We start from the raw sequence: 21,615 nt of genomic DNA on the forward strand, positions 1-21,615 counted from the left end.
TTTAATATTACTTCGCCATTAATATTGTTCCAAACTCAGTCCATATTCATGACAGAAGTAACTGAGTGCTTTTCTTTGATTTTTTTTGGTATCTTATACTTACTGCTTCTATAGCCCTTATGATACAGTTCAGTTGTTGGCAAGGAGAAAGACAATGGTATTTTCTTCACATCATGAGATTCATGGCTGATACTTCTATAAGAAAAGAAGGTTAAAAAAGAGAAAAATGTAAAAATTTATTTGGAATGGACCTTCAGAAATAAATTCCTGAAGACCCAGGGAAAACTATATTTTAATGCTAATTAAGAATGGACTATTATAGAAAAACGATTTGACAAAAATGTATGGTATCATGGCAATGAGTTTGAGGAAATTTAGTGAGGCCTATTTGCTCAGATTTGTTTTTGCCTCTCTATAGGACTGCTTTTCTCCAGGGATGGGGCAGGACTTTTTTCACAAGGAAGTACTGCAGGATAATGTATGGTTCAGAGAACTCCGTGAGGGCCTGCTCTCATATAGAAAAGGGAAAGTCCAAGTGAGCTCCACATTCACTGCTTTGGGGTAGTATGTTCTGAGCTGTGACACAGATAAGACACAGCTAAATTGTGAGATCCTGAGGATCAGATGTCCTCTGTATTAGAGGAAGACGAACCTAAATCTGTGTTTGGGATTGCTGGTCTAACATACAGGTCATTAAAGTTCCAGGAATTATCTTTCGTTCTCGCCCCTTCGCTCCTCACTTATTTCCTTCCTTTGTGGTGGAATAACAACATAATAATGTGTGTGATTAACAGGAAAGAAACAAATTATATCAGCCATTATTCAGAGTGTTGGAATAAATTAAATTTAAATAGATGTCTCCAGTGCTTTAGCAAATGAATATAAGCAACTGCTCTATGTGGTTATTTGTTGTGTGCTTTACCTCATTAACTATGTTTCTGTATGTATATACATTTTATATATATGTATATATATATATATATATATCTTTAAATAGTCTGCATATGTAAATGAATCACTGCCTCCAGCAGACCCATTACAAATGAATTCATATCTCAATTAAATTGAGTTGTAAACCACACAGTTGATTACCCCGAGCTCATTTTAAATGCATATGATTCTTAATGGCTCCAATGGGAAGAGAAACCTTCATAAGTGATGAATGTTGCAACTTTTAATTGAAACAAGGTTACCTAAGATATTAAGGTTACATAAGGTGCTGTCAAAGCAGTTATGACTATAAATTCGTAATCTGAATGTTCTAGTCAAAACATTTTTTAAAAAAGAAAGGGAAAATGGGACAGGTCAAATGAGTACCTCTACACAAAGAAATATTTTTGTTAAGATTGCTCTTATGACATTTAAAATATTTTATCTTCCTGTGATTATAGTTAATTCTAGAAGCTACTGTTTTGTCATTGAATGCTACTGTTGCAGTGGATGACATCATTGTATCAACGGAATGTGAAATTGCCCCTAAGTCACTTCCAGGTACCAACGTGCAAAACAATGGTAAGTTTTCCCCTTGTGATTATTTGTATTTTGAACATGGCTTAATTAGCTCTTCATGATATCAACATATAATATATGTTACGGTCACCAATATAATATACTCAACACAGAATCTGTATTATATCATATAAAATAAACTTTTTAGGGCCCTAGGGATTGAATCCCAGATGTTGCCCCAAGCTGTATCTCCAGCCCCCGTTGTAGATAAAAGCTTGCTAAATCCCTAAATAGTCGCGTTGGGCTTGAATTTGTGATCCTTGTGGTTCCCTCTCCCTTTGTGCTTGGATTGCAGCTGTGCACCCCCACACCCAAATCACCTAGCCCTTTTTTACTTCTTATTTTGAAATAAAATCTTACATATTACTAAATTACCCATGCTACATTGGAACTTATCACCATCCTATCATAGCCTTCATGAGTGGGATAATAAGCGTGCAACACTATGTCCAGCTCTTCTTTTATATTTTAAAGTAAAAATATGAAATATTCACATGCTAAGCCTTAGGTTCTTGTTCAAATATATGGAAGAGCATATATTCTTATAGCTAAATTTTTCATATACAAATTGTTTAATTACAAAAATTGTGAAAGAATTATAGTTATTTTGTATTTTTTAAAGATTCAGTATCCTATTTTTCTGTTTCAAATGATCTTATTATGAAATTCATATTTCAGAATCAGGAGTTTAAAAGTAATTATATTTGGAAAAATTAGCTAAATTCAGGCAAAAAATTTAAAAGTTTACCCTGAAATTCTTTACTTACTAAAATATATTTTTAAGTAGAAGATGGAGTTTGTAAAGATTCTCAATTAAGGGCCAAAAAGATTGTTATAAAAATGGATTCAAAAGTTAATCATTATTAGGGGCTGGGGATTTAGCTCAGCCGCATAAGCGCCTGCCTTGTAAAGCAGGCAGTCGTGAGTTCGATCTCCAGTACCGATAAAAAAGAAAAAGACAAAAAAAAAAAAAAAAAAAAAGCTAATCATTATTGATATTCTGGGAGTGCACTGAAAAACTGATATCATGACTCTGATCGCTACATAACTTAACAATAGTTGATATTGCTTTCTGACATCTCTACTCCCAGGCCTCAATGAATAGGTAGGGAATGTTAAAAATGATACCTGAAAGCTGTCGCACTTCAATTTTCCTAATTCTTATATATAGAAAATACTTGTCATGAGAAAATCACTTATTCTGTATATCCTGAAATTATGTTTCCTTAAACAGTATATTATGTATAGTCATAAAACTGCATTCTTACAGGTGCTAACTGCATTAAGTAGAAAAGAACTGGCTTGGACACTAGATTAAATTCTTTAAAAAATAGTTATTTTTAAATTCTAATTGTACATATTTTGGGAGCATAGTGACATAATACATACATACATTGTGTTATAATTAAATCAGGGCAAAATTTAACCTCCCTAAAACTAACATTTTTTATTTGCCACAAATATTGGTACATATATGTGGAACAGTGTAATGTTTAACTACATGTATACAGTTTATACTAATTAAATTAGGGAAATTAACATTTCCCTCTCATTGTTACTTTGACTTGGAGCTTTCAAGCTCCTTTCTTATAGAAAAATTATAAACTATATAAAAGTTACTGTTATAGTTGCCCCATTATGCTGTAAAACACAGGTGTTGGTTCCTATTATCCCTCTGAAACCCCTTCCCCATTCTCTCAGTCACTTAATCTCTATCAAATTTTTTTTCTGGTATGGGGATCAAACTCATGACCATGTGCTTGCCAGGCAGGTGCTTGTGCAGCTGAGCTAAAGCTCCAGATCTATTAATATTTTCATTAACTTTTTAAATCATTAACATATGAGAGAGAATGTCTGGCTGAGAGACAGAATGTTTGTCTAATTTGTTTTAATTAACATATCTTTACTTCCACTCATTTTGCTACAAATTATATCACTTATTTTTATGGCTGGATGATATTCCATTGTACATACATATTTTTTTCTTTATTCATTCCTTTGTTGGTGGGCATATTAGGTTAATTCTCCATTTAGCTGTTATAAATAGTGATTTAAATTAAAGATCTCTTATTGAAGACATCTTGCATTCCATAGATTGTATAATTCTGTGTGTTAACATTGTGTGCTAGAATGTGTATCATAAATACATAAAACAGCCTTTATAATCTCTGCATGTGTGCATCATGTGTTGGGTATGTGGCTCTGATTGAACTTGATAAAAGCAAGTTGACTGAATTAATGATTCATTTAATGATTCAAGAATTTTCAAGGGTTAACAAGCATTATCATTTCTGTGTTTTTTAAGACATTTATTTTTCTAACCAAATACTTCTGCACTAAAATTAGAATTATAGGCATTAAGATTGACATTAAACAGATGTCACTGGAGATTTAGAGGCAGAAAGATGATATCCCTCATCTATCATAAGAATCACAGGTAATGCACCTATAATGAAAGATAGGTTAGCAAGAGAAAAGCATAACACATTTAACTGTTTTACATGATACAGGAACCTTCAGAAACGAAAGCTCAAAAACCTAGATCACACTGTCTGCATTTATACTTTGGTTCCATGAGGCATGGACAGCCACAAAGAAATGTGATTGGATGAAAAATTTGTAGTGAAGGGAAGCAAGACTCAGCAAGGTCTGTGTGTTTGGATTCTTCTTGGCTTCTCGTGCAGCATTCTTCCCCTGCTGTTATGGAGTAGGATCTCTCTGGAGTCAGGACCTTGCTTATGAAGGACTTTAAAAATTAAGTCAGAATTCACTTATGCATACCTCAACCCAAATGCCAAATCAATGTGTTAGGGCATAAATCTAAATAGGCAAAAATCACATGAAGATTTCAGAATCAAAATTACATGAATGGGACCAGGATTTAGCAGAGGCACAGCGCCTGCTTGGAAAGCACAAGGTTCTGAGTTTGATCTCTGTACAAAAAAATAAATAAATAAATAAATAAATAAATGAATGATTCTTTACATAAATAATTCCTAAAAGACTATAGTTTCATAAATAAAATAAAATATTTTATTTTTACTTGTTATCAGTATGTCCAATAGGTAATTACAGGCCCTCCTTTCTGGAGTTTATTATTGCTTGTGGGCAGAAAGTTAGGGAAGGTCTTGGAAAAGAATTTTAAGATGTTCCCTGTCTCACAGGCAAAGAATTGTTGTGTCTGTGGGACACAAAGTTCAGAGATTTCCTCTGACTCAGAGGAAACGAGCCTTTAAAAGTCTTACATACAGGTAGCTCCACTGCTTCGAGAAATCTTGATGCCATGGCCTCGTATATTTACATTTTAGTGCAATGCAAATAGCAAGGGGTACTCTAACTTGGCCTTTTGTCTGGTATCTTTATTTTCAGCATATTTAAAAACTAATGTTGATGCAAACACTAAATGTTCCTCTTGCTGAAAGAGCAATAATACTTTACTCCTTTGATCTCAATTTGAAGCTGGATTTTATGGTGTGTGAGGACAAAAACTGTATTTTATCAAGCAAATTTCTGTGCTTTTATGCCTGAACATTCAATTGAAACATGTGAAGCCAGTTGTGAATGAAACCACTTATACATTGAGCTACAATTTATGTGTACATATTTACTTTCTGAATGCACATACTACTCAAGTGAGTGCAGTTTAATGAAGACAGTCAGAATTGAGGCTTCTACACAATGGAAATGATGTGCTGGTGAGAGCAAATGGGAGAAGCCTTAAATCAGTAGCAGTAAACAAAGATACTTCTTTAACTTCAAATCAAAGTATAAAATTTGAAATAAATCTAAGGTTGAATTCAAAGAAGTTGGATAAGAATATATTATAGCTGGACACAGAAAGAAGAGTATCACATGTTTACAATTGTGGGAGGTATTTAAAACAGTCAAAATAAGAATCAAAGAGGAGAGGTTCAAGGGACAGGGGAGGAGGAAATGAAAAGTTATTAATGAACAGACTGAAAGTTTCAGTAAAGTAAAATTACACTTTAGAGACCTGCTGTACAATATTGTACCTATATATGGGCACCAACAATTTTATACTTAAAATTTGATAGAAAAATAGATCTCATGTTGTATTCTTATCACAATAAAACAAAGTTTTGAATAATATTTTATTCACATCCCTTTACTGTGTGTTGATGTGATAATAGTCTCATTCTAAACAATTCCCATTCCAGTACAACTTATGGTAGAGGACTTTATAATGCTAAAAAAAAATGTTCTGTTAATGATGGTGCCTCAGAAATAGTTGTATGGTCACAAGACATATAGATCACGGCTAGCTCTCTCTATATTTTTAACTCTCTGAAAATCTTTTAATATCTCCTTTTCAGGGCAGCATATCCACTTTCCTGCATTCTATTTAAATGACTCTAAAGTTATCTAAGCAAGAATCCCTGGAAATTACTATTTAAAGAAGGGTTAGATGGGATAGATATGTTTTGTGTAAGTATGTAAATAGCTCTGCTGTTGAATGCAATGAAGAAAGGCAAGAGGCACAGTTATGAGTATCACATTTGATTGATTACCCATGTCCAGTTTGAAAGCCAAGGTAGTTTTCAGTCAAGATCTGGAGTGTCATGGACATTTTCCTGAGGTGTGCTGTAACTCAGAGTTGGAGACTCCCTACTCCATGGAGTGCAAAGATCAGAATGATGAGAAAAATAGCAAGCGTTTTTATGTTCTAACGCATTGGCAAGATAGCCATGCTATGACCCCATCAAACCCTTCATGAGATATGACTGTTCTACATCAAGAGATTTGGTAAAGAATAAAGTGTGATGCTTTCCCTTCAGAAACTTAGTATATTAGAGAGCACTCAGAAATAAATTCAAAGGAATAGTCAGTTAACTCATGATTAGGGCTCAGAGAGGACACAATGGCGAAAATATAATTTCTTCAATGCTGTAAGTGGTGCTTGGGAAACTGGACTTCCATGTGCCAGAGAAAAATAATGTGTCCTGATCTTATACCATACATAAAAGTACAACTCTAAGTGGATAAAAGACTTAAGAGTAAGATTATACCATAAAGCTCCTACAAAAGAATGTAGGAGAAAAGTTTCTCAACATTGGCCTTAGCAGGGATTTTTGGATATTTAAGGTAGAGTACCAAAGCAAAAGTAAGTTAAGGAGTTCACCATACTAAAAAGCTTCTGTGAATAAAAGGAAGTAATCAACAAAATGAAATATTAACAAGTATATTTGGCAAATTATTTGCAAACTACATATCTGAAAAGGATATTCAACATTTAGAAAAAACACATTCAACCTAATCACAGACAACCTGATTAAAATCTGAGAAAGCAAGTTTAATATAGTTTTCTCCAAGATGACAAAAATAGCTAACAGGTGTTTGAAAAGGCACTCAAATATTATAAGTTGTCATCAAAATGCAAATCAACATGAGATATCACCTCGTACCCTTTATGATGGATATTACAAAAAAGGCAAGAGATAACAAACAGAGCATTGCAAAGGCAACTTAAATACAGTGGGTGGAAATATAAATTGGTAGTGTTATGGGAAAAAGTTACAGAAATTAAGAACAGAACTATTTTGTAACCTAATAGGTCCTTTGTGGGCATATATTCAAAGGAAATGAATCACAACCTTGCAATTTATACTTTCATGTTTACTACAGCATTATTCTTAACAAGATATAGACACAACCTAACTGTCCATCAACAAATAAATTGATAAACTATGGGGTGCATATGTATAAAATGAAATATTTTTAAGCCTTAAAAAGGATATCCTGCCATTTGCCACAACATAAATAAACCTATAGATATACTGAGTGTAATAAGCTGATCACAGAAAAAATATATATTGCATGATATTACTTAAAATGTGGAATCTTTGAAAAGTCATAGGTATAAAAAAGTGAAAGTGACTGTGAGCACCAGAGAGCGAGGACATAAGGATATGTAAGTGAGAGTAGCAGATATGTAAGACAAATCTAGAGATAGAATACATAACAAGGAATTTATTCAACAAAATTGTACTATTATTTAACTTTGCTGGAAAATAAATGTGTTTTAGCTTATTTTGCCATTAGGTGGACACAGAGACATATACAGATACACACACATACCCTTAATGATATGAAATACAGGTATTTTAATTTGCCTTACTACGGTTGACATTTTACTATCTATAAGTAGCCATAAGTAGTGTATATCTTGAGTATACATAAAAATTTATTGAAAAATTTAAAAACCTTAGCCTACTAGGTAAGAATAATTTGAATTAATAATGTTGTACTTTAAATATAATGACAATAGAGGTATAAAAGTAGATATTATATTAGAATGTTAGATAATGTAGTAAAATAATGTAAATAATTTTAGGAATTTCTTGAAGTGTTTTCCATTTTTTGTTGCTATAAGAAACCTTGTACATAGGGAAAATTCTGCTAGAGATTAATGGCTCTTTGTTTCTTTCTGATATACCTTAAGAGATAACAAACATACATGATTTTAAAACGTTGTATAGAATCTTAATCATTAAAGCAAATCCAATAGGTAGCCATAATGTTATTCTTATTTTGTATAGTTTATTGTAAGTTAATGTCTATTCAAGAGATGGAAAATTCTACTGGGTAGTTTGTGTAAGAAGGCAAATTTCATGTAAAGATGCATTATATGGTAAAAAGTAGTTAATTCCAAAAAGAAGTACAGGGGAACAATAATGAAGAAAGTAATAAGCTATGGGGCTGAGGCTGAGAAGCTAAGAAAGGTGGGTGCACTCTTTTTGCATCCCAAGTCTGAGATTCAGGTCAGTGACTGGGACCCAGTGGAAGGAAGAGAGCTTGCTGAGAGGCCATGGACTAGTTAGGGGATAACCAGTAGACCAACGGAGAGGTTATCCACCGTGATACCTGCCAAACTTACTAAAGAAGGACTATAACAGGATCTGATTTTCAGGACATAGTCATAGTGCAGAACCTGCAACAAACAAATTGCTAGGATCCTACAATGCTTTTTCTACTACAACTAGCAAAGTCTGATAGTGTCTGAATTATTTGAAAGAGAAATACATACTTGTGCCTTAGTTACTTTCCTCTTGTTGCTGAAACAAAATATTGAACACCCAAAGTTAAAGGGAGAAAGGTTTGTTTAGCTCACAGTCCATAATCAGCTGGCTCCAAGGCAGGGTGTCTTGGCAGAGGACATCGTGGAGAACCAGTACATGGCAAGCAGAAGGCCGCAAAAGAAAGCCAAGACATAAAAGCCTCTTTCTGCTGCTTGTATTGTGTCTAGGCTGCTGGGACTAGGTGGTGGCACACCAATCAGTGAACTGATTTAGTAATTTTACACCTTTAATCCTAGAACTCTTAATTGTAGCATTGCACCATGAATCAATCATACCCTCTAGATTCAGCCACCTCTGTAAATGCCACCTATGACTGCGTGAGTCTTGAGAGGGGGAATAAGTACAAGCCATAGTAACTTGTAAAACTAGCTTTGGTATCTGAAACCAGAGCAAAGCAGAGTGGATTTGAAGCTGATGCATAACAGCTTATGACTGGCATGTTTGCCTATTTCTATATGGTCTGTAGTAGGTAAACCCCCCATGTTCTACACCCAGGCTGCCTCTGGAACCCACAATCTTAGCTACAGGTGCAAGGTCACTGTGACAGTAAGCATGACACTTGCCAGAAACCGTGATGATTGATTGTCATGAATAGTTCAAGCAATAGGAAGTCTGAAGCCAGTGATCAAGATTTCACCTTTGGAGAAGAAGGTGAAATCTTCTTCTCCATAAATCGACAAATGGTAACATAGCAACTACTGTTTAGGGCGGAGACATTTAAGGCACTTATAGCCTTAAAAAATACTGCTTAATCTTTTCTCTTTAGTTAGTAATTATTTCCCTAACTACTTTATATCTCACAAACCTGAAATAAGCTAGATTGACTTCGATTCTGGGATTGTATTCTGGGATTGTAATACTTAAAAAATGGGTTTGTGAATTTAAATGGAAAGGGAAAATCACGGTTCAGTGAACTCAGTCGTAGAGAACTGAGTCAAAAAATTAGTAAGTGAACATTAAAGCTCTAAAGGAAGGTTTGGTTTGTTTGCCTGCCTTTTTTGGAAAGCTAATTTTATGCTATGAATTTGCTTATTCATAGAAATGCTATGAATAATTCTTGTATTTTTATGAATTCTTTCATAAAGTAAAGTATCTGTAAGTCAGTAAAGAATCTGTAAGTCAGTTGAAATTAGGTAAAAACAGTGAAAAATTTAGAGGAATCTTTTTTTTTGTCTTTGTGGTAAAAAGGTTAAAACAAAGCATACAGGATTTTAGACTGAGATTCTAACTAACATTGATCTAACAAGTATAATATTTTCTCTTAGAGAATTTGCATGAAAAATAGTTTTGTTTTTGTAAAAAGAATTAAATACTATGCCAACTTCAGAATTTTAACTCATGAGCATAAATCCTCCAAAAAGTTAATGTTGCTATTCTAGAGTTTCAAACACTTAATGTTTCCATGCTACTATTCTAACTTTTTTTATTTTCACAAACACCTCTTCCATGAGAGTGATCATGGCTTACCTCAGAAGAATTGTGCAGCTCACAAAGAATTTAGGATTTTAGCGCCTCTAAAATATCTTTAAAAGGATAGTGCTGCCATTTCTGACCTTGTGGAAACTGTAAGAAGATGTTTAAAGAAAAGTCTGGGGAGCTGATGTTTGGACGTGTTAAATCTGAAGTCTCAATTAGATACCCAAGGGAGGATCTAACAAAGATTTGTGTGTATGAATCTGGAGTTCTAGGAGATTTAGGTCACAGATATATAGATAGATATATAGGTAAAAATCACATTAATAATGTGAGATGAATTCTCTACAGTAATGCAAACAAAATATCAAGTATCTACAGGCAAGGGTAAAAGGAACCAGGAAGGAAGATAGATAAGGAACTACTTACAAAGTGAGGGAAAACTGGACAATTTGTTATTTTGGAAGACAAGTGAATAAGGAGGTAAAAAATATAGGTTAACTCAAATACTGATGATAAGTCAAACTAAGAGTAGACAATTGACAACAACGTGGAGTATTTGCGTACTTTAAATAAGAGCAGTAGGATTCTGAATGAAGGGAATTCAGGAGAAAATTGTAATAGAGAATGACTCTTGATAGGCTTTTTGTCAGACTTTGTAAAGAAAAATTGGGAAAAGAGGTAGGAAATATTATAAGTGATACAAACAGGCAAGTTAGGTGGAATGTTTATCTTCGGCCACTGAGTTAGTAACCATGAGAGGATGGCATCTTATGCACAGGCGGAAAGTACCTAAAACCACACCAGTTTACCTGTGCGGACAGAGGGAAACTACAGGATGTGGGGCAGATGCTAGAAGGTAGAGTGATGTGATGATAACTGTGGAAACTAGAAACTGGGAAAAATACTAAGTTACTTCGATAGTACTGATGACTCTGACAGTAAAAACAGAAAACATTTTGTCATTACTGATTTTCTCTCCTTTTGTAGCTGTATTTCTCTTGGATATTTAAGGGGAGCCAATAAGCTATTAAAATATCTCAAAAAGACAAATGATAACTGCAGACTTACTCATATTGTTTGTACAGATCTAAAAATAACCTATATTTCTGTTCTTTAATTTGTATTTACAAGTAATATAAGTAATAGTTCACAAGAAAATATAAGTAACCTTTGCTCCTAAAGATCTCTGAAGAATGCCACTGTAAGGTTTGAATTGAGAAATTATATTAATGAATTCATAAAAGAGCTCTACTCGTTCTGTTCTGATCCTATTTTAAGCAGTCAGGCCTTATTGTCACCATTTAGCAGCAGAACCTGTTACCATCAAAGTCATGAGTGGTTTAGATCCAGTAATCCATTTTCATCTTCACCTGACATTAGTAGCATTGGATGTCATTTGCTGTCACCGTCATCCTTAAAATACGTGTGTGGCTTGGCTTGTATGATATCTAGTACCACACGGATGATTTCTCTTATTTTTATGACTTCCTCTTGGGTCTGTCGGATGGCCTTCAACTTAGTATTTCTGTTTAGGACTTCTCACCTGAACTTCAGACGTATGAATGCAACTCTTTACTTAACATTCAACATGATCACTTGAAATATTAATAGGAGTATTAAATATTACATTTGAATTAAACTTCTGTTCCCCTCACCTACTTCTTAAAAGTCTTTTACACTTTTAAATGACACATCCATTGTTTTAAGTGCTTAGAGAAGAGACTTTGAAATCATATTAACTCATCTGCCCTTATACTTCTCATCTGATGTCAGATAACCCTGTCATGTCTACCTTCAAAACCTTTCCAGAACAGTTCATTTTATTTTCATTGCTATAATTCAGCCCAGACTGTTCTCACTTCTTGTCTGAATATTTTGCATATTCTGCTTGTTTATTCCCCATTCCTATTTTTGTCCTCCTGAACACAGTAGCAATAGCAATTCAGTTAAGTTTGATTTTGTTACTCTTCTGCTTAAAATATTCAAGCTAAAAATTTAATCTATCTGATTTCACTTCCTACGTCTCTCTTCTCCCTCATGTCCTGGTTTCTGATATTTTTGGTCTGTAAAAAAGATGTGCCTTTGCCTCATGGCTCTTGTTCTTGTTGGTCCCTCTGTGTTGGGCACCTTTATGTAGCTGCCTGGCTTAGTTTCTCCCCTTTTCATTGAGGAATTTCGCTAAATACCCACTTTTCTCTGAAGGCTTTCTTGGTCACATCCTATGAAATTACAACACATTTATATAGCTTGTTTATCTTGTTTCTTTGCTGTCTCACCTGATACCCCTCCTCTCACAACTCCCATATGTAAAGATTTTTGTTTTCATTGCACCATTCTTTTCATTACTACATTCTGACACTCTGTAGTCTTCAAGCATATAACATGAGTTGAGCTTTTTGTTACATGAATGAAAAATGAATGAGCTCATGAGGGTTATAACTTACTGTATCATAATTGATGCTGTGCTTGTAAATTTTTCATTGTTTCTAAGTTTCTTAATTATGGGCATCTACATACAATATTTAATATAAGTCTAAAGAAATATAAACAGTTTAAAATTTTATCCTACCTGTAAGCTGACAAATTAGCCTGATGTGATTTCATGGATGCTAGCAGACAAAAGGAGACTCAGTGTCGCACACAGAGGACTTTTTCATTAATGGTAGAGCAAACCGCATGGGTATCTTGCTTGCATTGGTCCTTGGGCCCATGAGTTCCTTAGGTAGGACAATACACAGACATGCAGGTGGATGTACTATGATCTAGGTTTGTGTCACAGCTAAGAAAGCCTGAACTTCTGAAACTCAAATCTTTAACAGTGGGCTGCAAATAAACTTGTTTGACTTTTATTTTAAGAGGAGATATTTTCTTTATTATACAGATTAATAACTTGCTCCCTTTTGTGGAACACTCACTGTCTCTTTACATGGCTATTTGCTACTTAACTATCCTTGAAAGGACAGCCAGAGAAAAAGCGGCAGATAATAGCTCTGCTCACTTGATGTGTGGAAACATGAGAGACCCGTGGAGAATTCTCTCAGCGGTGCTGCATAGGTCTACATCAGTGGGAACCTTTACAGCCATATGTTAAATAATGTAATTTATCCATTCTCATTTTAAAACGCAGTGATTTTGGATGCCAAATGTTATTTATTTGTGTATTTATATTTCTTTAACATATTTAAATACTTCTGTTCATTTATATAGGTGTTTTATTTCATGGTACTTTTGCAAACACTCTAGTATAATACATTGCATTTTAAATAATTAATAGATATTAACTATTAATAAAGTCCAAAGTTCAATTACTTCAACCTTAGTATAACTCCAGGTATATAACCATTTGAAGGCAGAGGAATGTCTGAAACTCAAAGGAATTACAGTAGTAGGAAAAAGCTTTATAATAGAAAATATAGTATTAATACATTTGAAATTTATAATAACTACTTAATCTAATATATCAGTGAATTTAGGTGAACAATCTAGAGCATTTAATTATTGTCTACCTTTATGCAGTTTTCAAGAAGCTTATGAAATCTAAAAAACACAAAACCTTAAATAAGGAGAATCAATCTAGTGAATTTATAGTTATTATTATGTATTCTAAAAGCTACTTCCACAGCCAGTTCTTGGTCAGACATATTTAGATTTTGTATTATCTTCTGTTTAAAACATGTAACAGAGGTCTTGGTGCATAGTAGTTTTTACATTTATTATTCTCTGCTTGACTAATTAGAAGCAGTGCATTTTTTAGAGTGTAGGCTTTAACATTATATTTGTGTTGGAATCATGTCAGTATTACTGAGTTCTGAAATATTACAAATTACTCCCATTTCAAACTTATATTTCTCATCTCTAAAATGGACACTATAATATTTTCCAAGCTATTTCATGAGGACTAAATAATTGGTAAAGTATCAATAGATATTTCCCATAGTGCAGTGATGTCTTTAATGATTCAGATCTGTTTGTAAGCCATCGTGGACATCACTGATTGGACCTGGGTATTTTCTGGATTATTTCCGGTCATAGGCTTAGCTTTTGTGACTAAATTTATCAACTTGATTACTTCACAAGCCACCTAGCGGGTTAAGAAAGCTCACTTCTGGGTGTGTCTGGGTATTTATGGAAGCAAGACATGGTCCTTTGTCCCTTTGTCTTTTTCTGGATGCCACAGCTATGAACTAAGATCTTTGCTTCACTGTGCTCTTTTGCCATGGTGTTTCTTCCTTGGAAACAACTGACCATAGACTAAATCCTATAAAACCATGACTCAAATAATCCTCTTTTGTTTTAAGTTGTAGTTGTCAAGTATTTTGTCCCATCATCTAATACAGACCCCTCCTTTAAACCCAGTAATACTGACACAATTAGTGTAGCTTGCCTATGTGGCTAACACAAGAAGGAGTTTGACATTCAACCACTTGATATGTCAGGGCATATTTCCTCTTATGAAGATTCAAATCTTTGTGTGAGACCCATATTTTCATCTAAGGTTTCCCTTCTACACACTTTATGCTTACTTACCACAAAGTGTACTCTGAGTTGGAAGTGAGATAAAATCTGATTCTGGATTCTTTTCGTCTTAAATATTCTTGGGTCCTTTATAATTTCATCTTCTACTTCAATGAAAGGCTGCGTAGATGACAGTAATGGATCTTCTCAACCCAGCCAATATTTCCTAGTGCCTTTTTCTCAAGGGCAACTAATATCATTATATTCAGGTAATTAATATAGCCCAATCAATAATTTTTCTCACAGTAAGTAAAAGTGGCTGTCAAGTCATTAGCTTTTCTACCCCTGACCACAGAACAGACAAGTGTAACTGTCAGAAATCCTGTGTCAACAGCACTCTGTTGTGAATATAAGAGCTTCTTCGAGCATCATGGTGTATGTGGAACTCTTGAGTAAATGGTGTTGAAAATGATGATGCTTCTGACAGATAATTGGAGAAGTCAATAATGCCCCAGAAACTGAGAAATCCTTGAGTCTCAATTATTAAAACATACCCAGAATATTGTATTTTTTAGTTAGATATGAATATGCAGTGCATAATTTTCTATGCCTCTTCAATATCTGTTTATTATATTTATCATTTAGATTTTTAAACGTGAAGAAATTTAAAAAGTATATGTAAATTTCAACAACATTTTTGTCTTTATAAATTACATTTTCTTAGAATAATTTTAAATGACATACCTTGTACATATTTATGGGTGCCTTTGAGGTTTTAATGAATGTATACATTGTGCAATGTACAGATAAAGGTAAGCATCTCTGTGTTCTCAAATGTTTTATCATGTCTTTGTGATGGAAGCATAGAAAATCAACCCATCTAATGTCTTTGAAATACACGGTACGTTATCAGTATTTGTAGCCACCCTGCTCTGCAGTAGTACATGAGAACCTTTTGCTCCTGTCTGATTGTGAATTACTACACGTTGATCAACTTTTCCCCACCCTTTCTCTGACTTACTCTCCCTAGCCTAGTAAGAAGGCATTTACTCAACTTCAGAGCGATCAACTGTTTTGGATTCCATATAGGAGTGAGCTCATGTGGTATTTATCTTTCTGTGCCTGGCTTCCATTTCTTGGCTTTTTGGAATAAGGAATAACTATAAACATGGGAATGCAGTGTTTCTGAAGCATACAGTGGGAGAAACTGTCTTTGAAGGACCTTGTCCAAAATAACTACAGTCCCTGCAGTGGTCTTTAAAAATCTTACTACCATTTGAATATTCATTATATCTGCAGCAGTATATCCCTTGGCAGTACATAATTAGGTTCTCTTTTCAGGTAGCTGTCTGGGTAGATATTAAACAGAAGCAACAGCTTGTTTTTATATGTGTGTAACAAGTTTTTATATGTGTGTAACAAGTACTCTTAGATCCTGTTTTCCAGATGTTATAAAATAGAAATCAAAGGATTTGCTTCTCAGGGATTCACATAATACCAACATACTTTGAAATCTTTATATATATATATAGTTTGTACATCATACACTGAGAAATAGAGGCAGACTTTAAAAACACAATAATTTAAAGTCTGTAGTTTATCTCTACTTTGTAATGTTCATTATTATTTTCACTTTTGAGTAGCATTTCTTCATCTTGCTTATTTCTAGTTTTTTCTGTGTTTTGAAATACAGGTATATATTATTCAAGTAGATTGAACATTTCAAATGTATTTATATTTAGATATATTCATATACTGAATTGACTTGATAAGATTTGGAAGTAGTGTGCTTGTCAAATTAGGGAGCCAGAAATTTGATAGATAGCGAATAAATTCTGAAATTGGATATTTTGTAGACACTTTGAAAAACCAGATGTTTGTACTTTTGTTACTACACATTCCTCTCCATTTAGTAGTAGAATTTTCAAAAATGGAGATTGTTTATCATAGATTAAAATGTTTTTCTAAATTTTAAAATTTCATTTACTGGTTTACTTTATATTTTATCTCTGAAACATATAGCTTCCTTCCTAATTCAATTCCTTTTGAAAGGAAACATCTATGCAGGTTTTTATTTACTGGATAAAAATAGACAATGACAAAAGATCCCAGGGTAATAACCATTAATGGAAATGAACCTCATTTTGCATTTTATAATGTAGTAATAGCTGAACATATACAATAAACCAAGCAAATTCAGATTATACATTTTTAGCTTATGCTTTTTTGCAGTCTAATGACAATTTACAGTTATTGTCAAGACTTACAGAGAATACTGAACTAGCAGTTGAAATATCTGAATTCCAACTATTTAGCTGTGCTAAAATGAATAACTTTTCCTAACTTCCATTTCTTCTTTTGTAAAACAATACCTATCCCTTAGGTGATTTTAAAAGTTGTATCTGTGTAAAGCATTTAGTATAGTGGCTATTACATGAGGAATTTGGTAATTATTGGGAATATTTTATCTGTACTACTGCTATTTATAGCTTTTCTTTCTTTTACTTCACTATTTTTTGTACAAGGAATTGACTTCAAGACCCCAGCTTCGCAGCAGTCAGGCATTGTGCCACTGAGCTGTATCCCTAACCCTCCGTTTCTGTTTTATTCTTCTTATCTGTGTCAAGGATTCTTTATAGATGTTATTTCTCTTCATATTATCCTGAAAAAAAAACAAACAAAATTTTCTTCTCTACACTAACATGGTCAATGTGTATAATTATTAGGGAAACATTAAGCTCTACAATAACCAGGAGTAAACATTGTATAGATGTAGTAGATCTGGGATTTTTCAAATATTAACTTTTTAAATAGCTGTTTTTTATGGCTTAACATAAAATATTCTGTAGTAACAAAACTGTCCACTGGTAACAGCAGGGAAACTGGTGTTACTATCTGAATAAGGTAAGAAAATCTTGACAATTCTTTAGGTAGAATCGATGAATGATGCTGTGTCTTAGAAAAAAAATTGGGAAAATAATTTTCTTAATTTGAGAATTTTGCATTCCCAATTTCTGATATGAAAAGCACGAGCCCATTTTTCAGATATAAAATAACTTTTTCTGTGTCTCCTTGAATGTATTCCTTGATGTAGAGAAGTGTATTAGGATCATTTCCATTCAGCTCTGCCTTTTCGAAGTGTAGGAGCCCTGTAAAGAGAGAGGCTAAGAGCTGCATTTTTGTTCTTCAGTTTCCGATTGTGATTTTGAAGCTAGTAGCTGTAGCTGGTTTGAAGCAGTCAGTGGTGACGATTTTGACTGGATATGGAGTTCCCCAAGTGATCTTGGTGCTGATTTTGAGTATCAGGCCCCTCCTACGGATCATACCCACAACTCGCCTTCAGGTAAGAAACAAGTGAGACTTTGCTTCTTTCTATTTACCCTTCCTTTAGAGCACAGATGATGGGAGAAGCAGTGCAAACAGTGGGCTATATGAATATCACCCATTATGTTTATGTTGTTTGGATGAAATGATTCCTTTATGAGTGGAACAGATAGGCATTTTTGGTTGAATGAACTGAGATCATTGATTGCTTTTGGAATCATTTAAAATTATATATAGATAGTAGTTCAGTGTTTGTGAAAGCAAATTTGACTAATAGCTACTATTACTGGGTTTTTAAAATGGCTATATAATTTTAATTTTAGTTGGATATGAAACTTACGCTGTAGGATTAAAGACAGATTCGTTGTAGAATGCAGGATAACTAATGTTTTGTTTTGTATCTGAATAGGACATTTTATGTTCATTATGAAGAATAGTAGCAACTTGTTCCAAGTTGCTAAACTACAGAGTCCAACCTTCAGCCAAACAGGACCTGGTTGTACCCTTTATTTCTGGTAAATATTAAAGGCAATAGTCAATCATCCTAGTAGTCCAGTGTTTCAGACATATTCCTGCATTTGTTAGCTAGTCTAGTTTTAAACTCTGATTTTATTTTTAAGGTAGTTCTTGTATTACAGTAGCAATGTGCTTTTAATATAAGAACATATTATTATTATTATTATTATTATTATTACCATTTTATTATCATTGATAGTGGTCATAATGGGCCTTGAATCCAGGGCCTTTGCGCTGAGGTTATACATCCTTTAAAATTTTGTTTCTTTGTTTGTTTATTTTGAGACAGAGTCTCACTAAGTTGCTAAACTAGGCTGGGCTTGAACTTGAAATCCTTCTAGCTCAGCATCCCAGATTGCTGGAATTACAGGTCCTATGCTTGATTAGTTGTTTTCCTTCTTAAGATGAAAGAAACTCTTTTTCTCTGAGTCAGTGATATTTATCAATGACTTGTACATTGTCTGTAGGAGCTCCTTTGTAAAGGGTTCCACCTTGGCAGATAAACTCTTGCAAACATGTAGCTACAGTTATTGTAAGAAAGGAGCTAAGAAAGAAACGTGCTTGTTTGATAACTAATGATTAACAGGCTTTTGGCACAATGCAGTGCCCTACAAATTGTTTCCATTGCTTGTGTTTGCTTTTTGCAGGTTTTATAACTATGGCCTGTCTGTGGGAGCAGCTAAGCTAGAGCTCCACATGGAAAACTCCAAGGAGTCAACCATCCTCTGGAGGGTGTGGTACAACCAAGGCAACCAGTGGTCAGAGGCAGCCATCCAGCTAGGGCGCCTCACTCAGCCCTTTTATTTGTCACTAGATAAAGCCAGTCTGGGCCTTTATGATGGGGTGTCAGCTATTGATGATATCAGATTTGAAAACTGCACTCTTCCTCTTCCTGTGGAGAGCTGCGAATCACCAGATCATTTTTGGTGTGGTCACACCAAGGCCTGCGTGGAAAAGGCTCAGCTATGTGATCTTGTGGATGATTGTGGTGATTGGACTGATGAGGCTGACTGTGGTAAGCTTTTGGTTTCCTTTTGTTTTAGCTTATCTTACTCATTTTATGAGTGAGGACTTCGATTGTTCTTTTAGTTTAGCCAAACCAGTGACATTAAATCTTAGTCTAAAGTTGGTAAAGATTATGCTGGGTAACTCATCAGGGACATCAGTATTTATTAGTTAGACTTACTAGCAAGATACTAGGAATAAAGTGGTAAATAAAATTACAAAGTCTCTCTTTTCATGGAATTTGAAGTCTATTTGAAGGATAGTCAAATATTTAATAAAAAAAGTAAAATGGTAGCTTTGACCAAATTATGAATAAGCATGCTCTGACTTTATATAATAACGGCATTGGACTTTCTAGAGATTGATGGCTTTGCTGAGATCTGAAAAATAATAAGGCAAGACATATATGCTCAAAAAACCCAACTGTGTGACTGCAAGATACATACATGATAGTTGGTGTCCCTGGAGTGAGGCAATGAACGGGAATTATACAGGTGGGGATGTGGAGGTGGCTAGGTCTTAAGATATTTAGAGTTTGGACCAAAGAAGCATGTCATATTTGAAAGGTTTTAAGAAGGGAGATATTATCACATACTTGGAAAGTTGAAAAATGTTCCTGTGGATATGGATTAGAGGAGAGGTGATTCAGGAATCCCATTAGGGAATTGGCTGTGCCCCAAGGGAGTGATGCTGGCAGCGAATTACTATGACACAATGATAGTGAGGGATAAAGCTTGGGGAACGTATGTAAAGTGTCATTTAAGTTTTGTTTCTACAGAGCAAAGAGTATGGTCTAAAAATTTAGTTCTAGTTTCTAAATTAACAAAACCTTGTGATATTGGATTGCAATGGATCTTACAATAGGATGAATCAAGTTCTAAGAGCACTTAATGCACTTCTAAAAATGAATCAGAGGCAAATAGTTTTTCAGTTACAAAAAAAAAACCGGAAAAAAGCCAAAAAAAAAAAAAATCCTTTTAGAAAACAGTTTGCTTGTCACCTGGAACTCAAGCTCCTTGTCCATTAATTGGAATAATTATTAAATTCCAAGGTATATATTTATTAAATCAGGAAGTTAACTGTAAACTCAAGAGCTATATTACTTACATATGACGTAGGAAACATTAAGGAAGTTTCATGTAAACCATTGCAGAGAGCTATGCATGGGCGTTCTTTTGCATATGTAAGTATATATTAGCAAAGACATATTAAGGTTAGGTGTGTTAGAGTTAGAATTATCACACACCTCATGAAATTTGCGCAATCTTTCTTTGAGTGGGTGCAATTAAAATTGATGATTTTGACAATAATCATCATAAGAAATATGTCTTGTCCAACACTTACGTTTGCACATTTGGGAAATCTTTTCTTTCTTTTTTACCAAATTTTTAAAATCCTACTCATAAAAGGGTTTGTGCTCCTGAGAACAGGAAAATTATCCTTCAATATTCCGCAGTATTAGTAGAATAGAAGAAGGGGAGTTGCAACTATAATAGCATAATGCTTTTCATGATTGTGTAGTAGCAGCAAGTAATAGTTCTACCAGAATATCACTTTCTCTCACAGCTTTCCATTGCAGGATACTATTGATACCATAGTGTACATTAGATATTCAGAAGCCCTTGGAATATTTTCTAAAGTATCTATAGTGGTGTGGTCTTTCACTGAAGGTTGGAGCCCATATATTCCCTCTGGAGATGAAGATGGGTGTGCAGTCAGCAGGAAGACAGGCACTGTAAAATCTGTTGGCTTTAGTGCCAGGTTTATGTCAAAACTGCAGCAGCTTGACATTCTCCTTCTGCTCTACAGCCAAACACTGACACCTGGAGAGTACATTGTGTGTCCCCAGCTCTCGGCACAGCTGGGCTTGATTAGTTGCAAGAGTGGAAATATCAAGTGAAAGCTCATCTCCCATTTGACATTTACTCACTCGGTTCCCTTCATTAGGTGTAAGCTCCTGTTATGTGGTTTTCAGAGACAGATGATTTGTTCTTGCCTGGCTGCATTTATTCACATTTGCTTTTATTTATTATTTCAGGGTGTTTGTCCACTTTTTGTACCAAACACTATTTCTAAGATGAATAGTTAAAGGACAGCTGACATTTACTGTTTTAAAATATTATGTAAATGAAACTAAAGTGTTGAACTACCTGTGAATTCTAAATCCTATCCCCTTGGCTCAGATATTGCTAATGTATATTTTATCCCATTTATTCTAAAGCAAATACCTGATGCCAATAAAATCTTCATGTTTCATAAGAGGAAAATATTACTATGTTACCCTAGAAATAGA

At 34.2% G+C, this 21,615-nt stretch overlaps 1 protein-coding gene across 1 annotated transcript in view; it reads left to right on the top strand.

Annotated features, from left to right (window-relative positions):
- Malrd1 (MAM and LDL receptor class A domain containing 1) overlaps positions 1-21,615 on the top strand; it is a 647,937-nt gene that overhangs the window by 104,575 nt on the left and 521,747 nt on the right. Inside the window, exons 14-17 of the mRNA XM_063237894.1 lie at positions 1,392-1,512; positions 17,668-17,820; positions 18,211-18,316; positions 18,965-19,332. Coding sequence (XP_063093964.1) covers positions 1,392-1,512; positions 17,668-17,820; positions 18,211-18,316; positions 18,965-19,332 — 748 coding nt within the window. The remainder of the gene's footprint in view (positions 1-1,391; positions 1,513-17,667; positions 17,821-18,210; positions 18,317-18,964; positions 19,333-21,615) is intronic.

The sequence above is a fragment of the Cavia porcellus genome, unplaced genomic scaffold, assembly GCF_034190915.1.
Source record: "Cavia porcellus strain 051 isolate PalLab524CR breed Dunkin Hartley unplaced genomic scaffold, mCavPor4.1 scaffold_27, whole genome shotgun sequence".
Taxonomy (NCBI): Eukaryota; Metazoa; Chordata; class Mammalia; order Rodentia; family Caviidae; genus Cavia; species Cavia porcellus.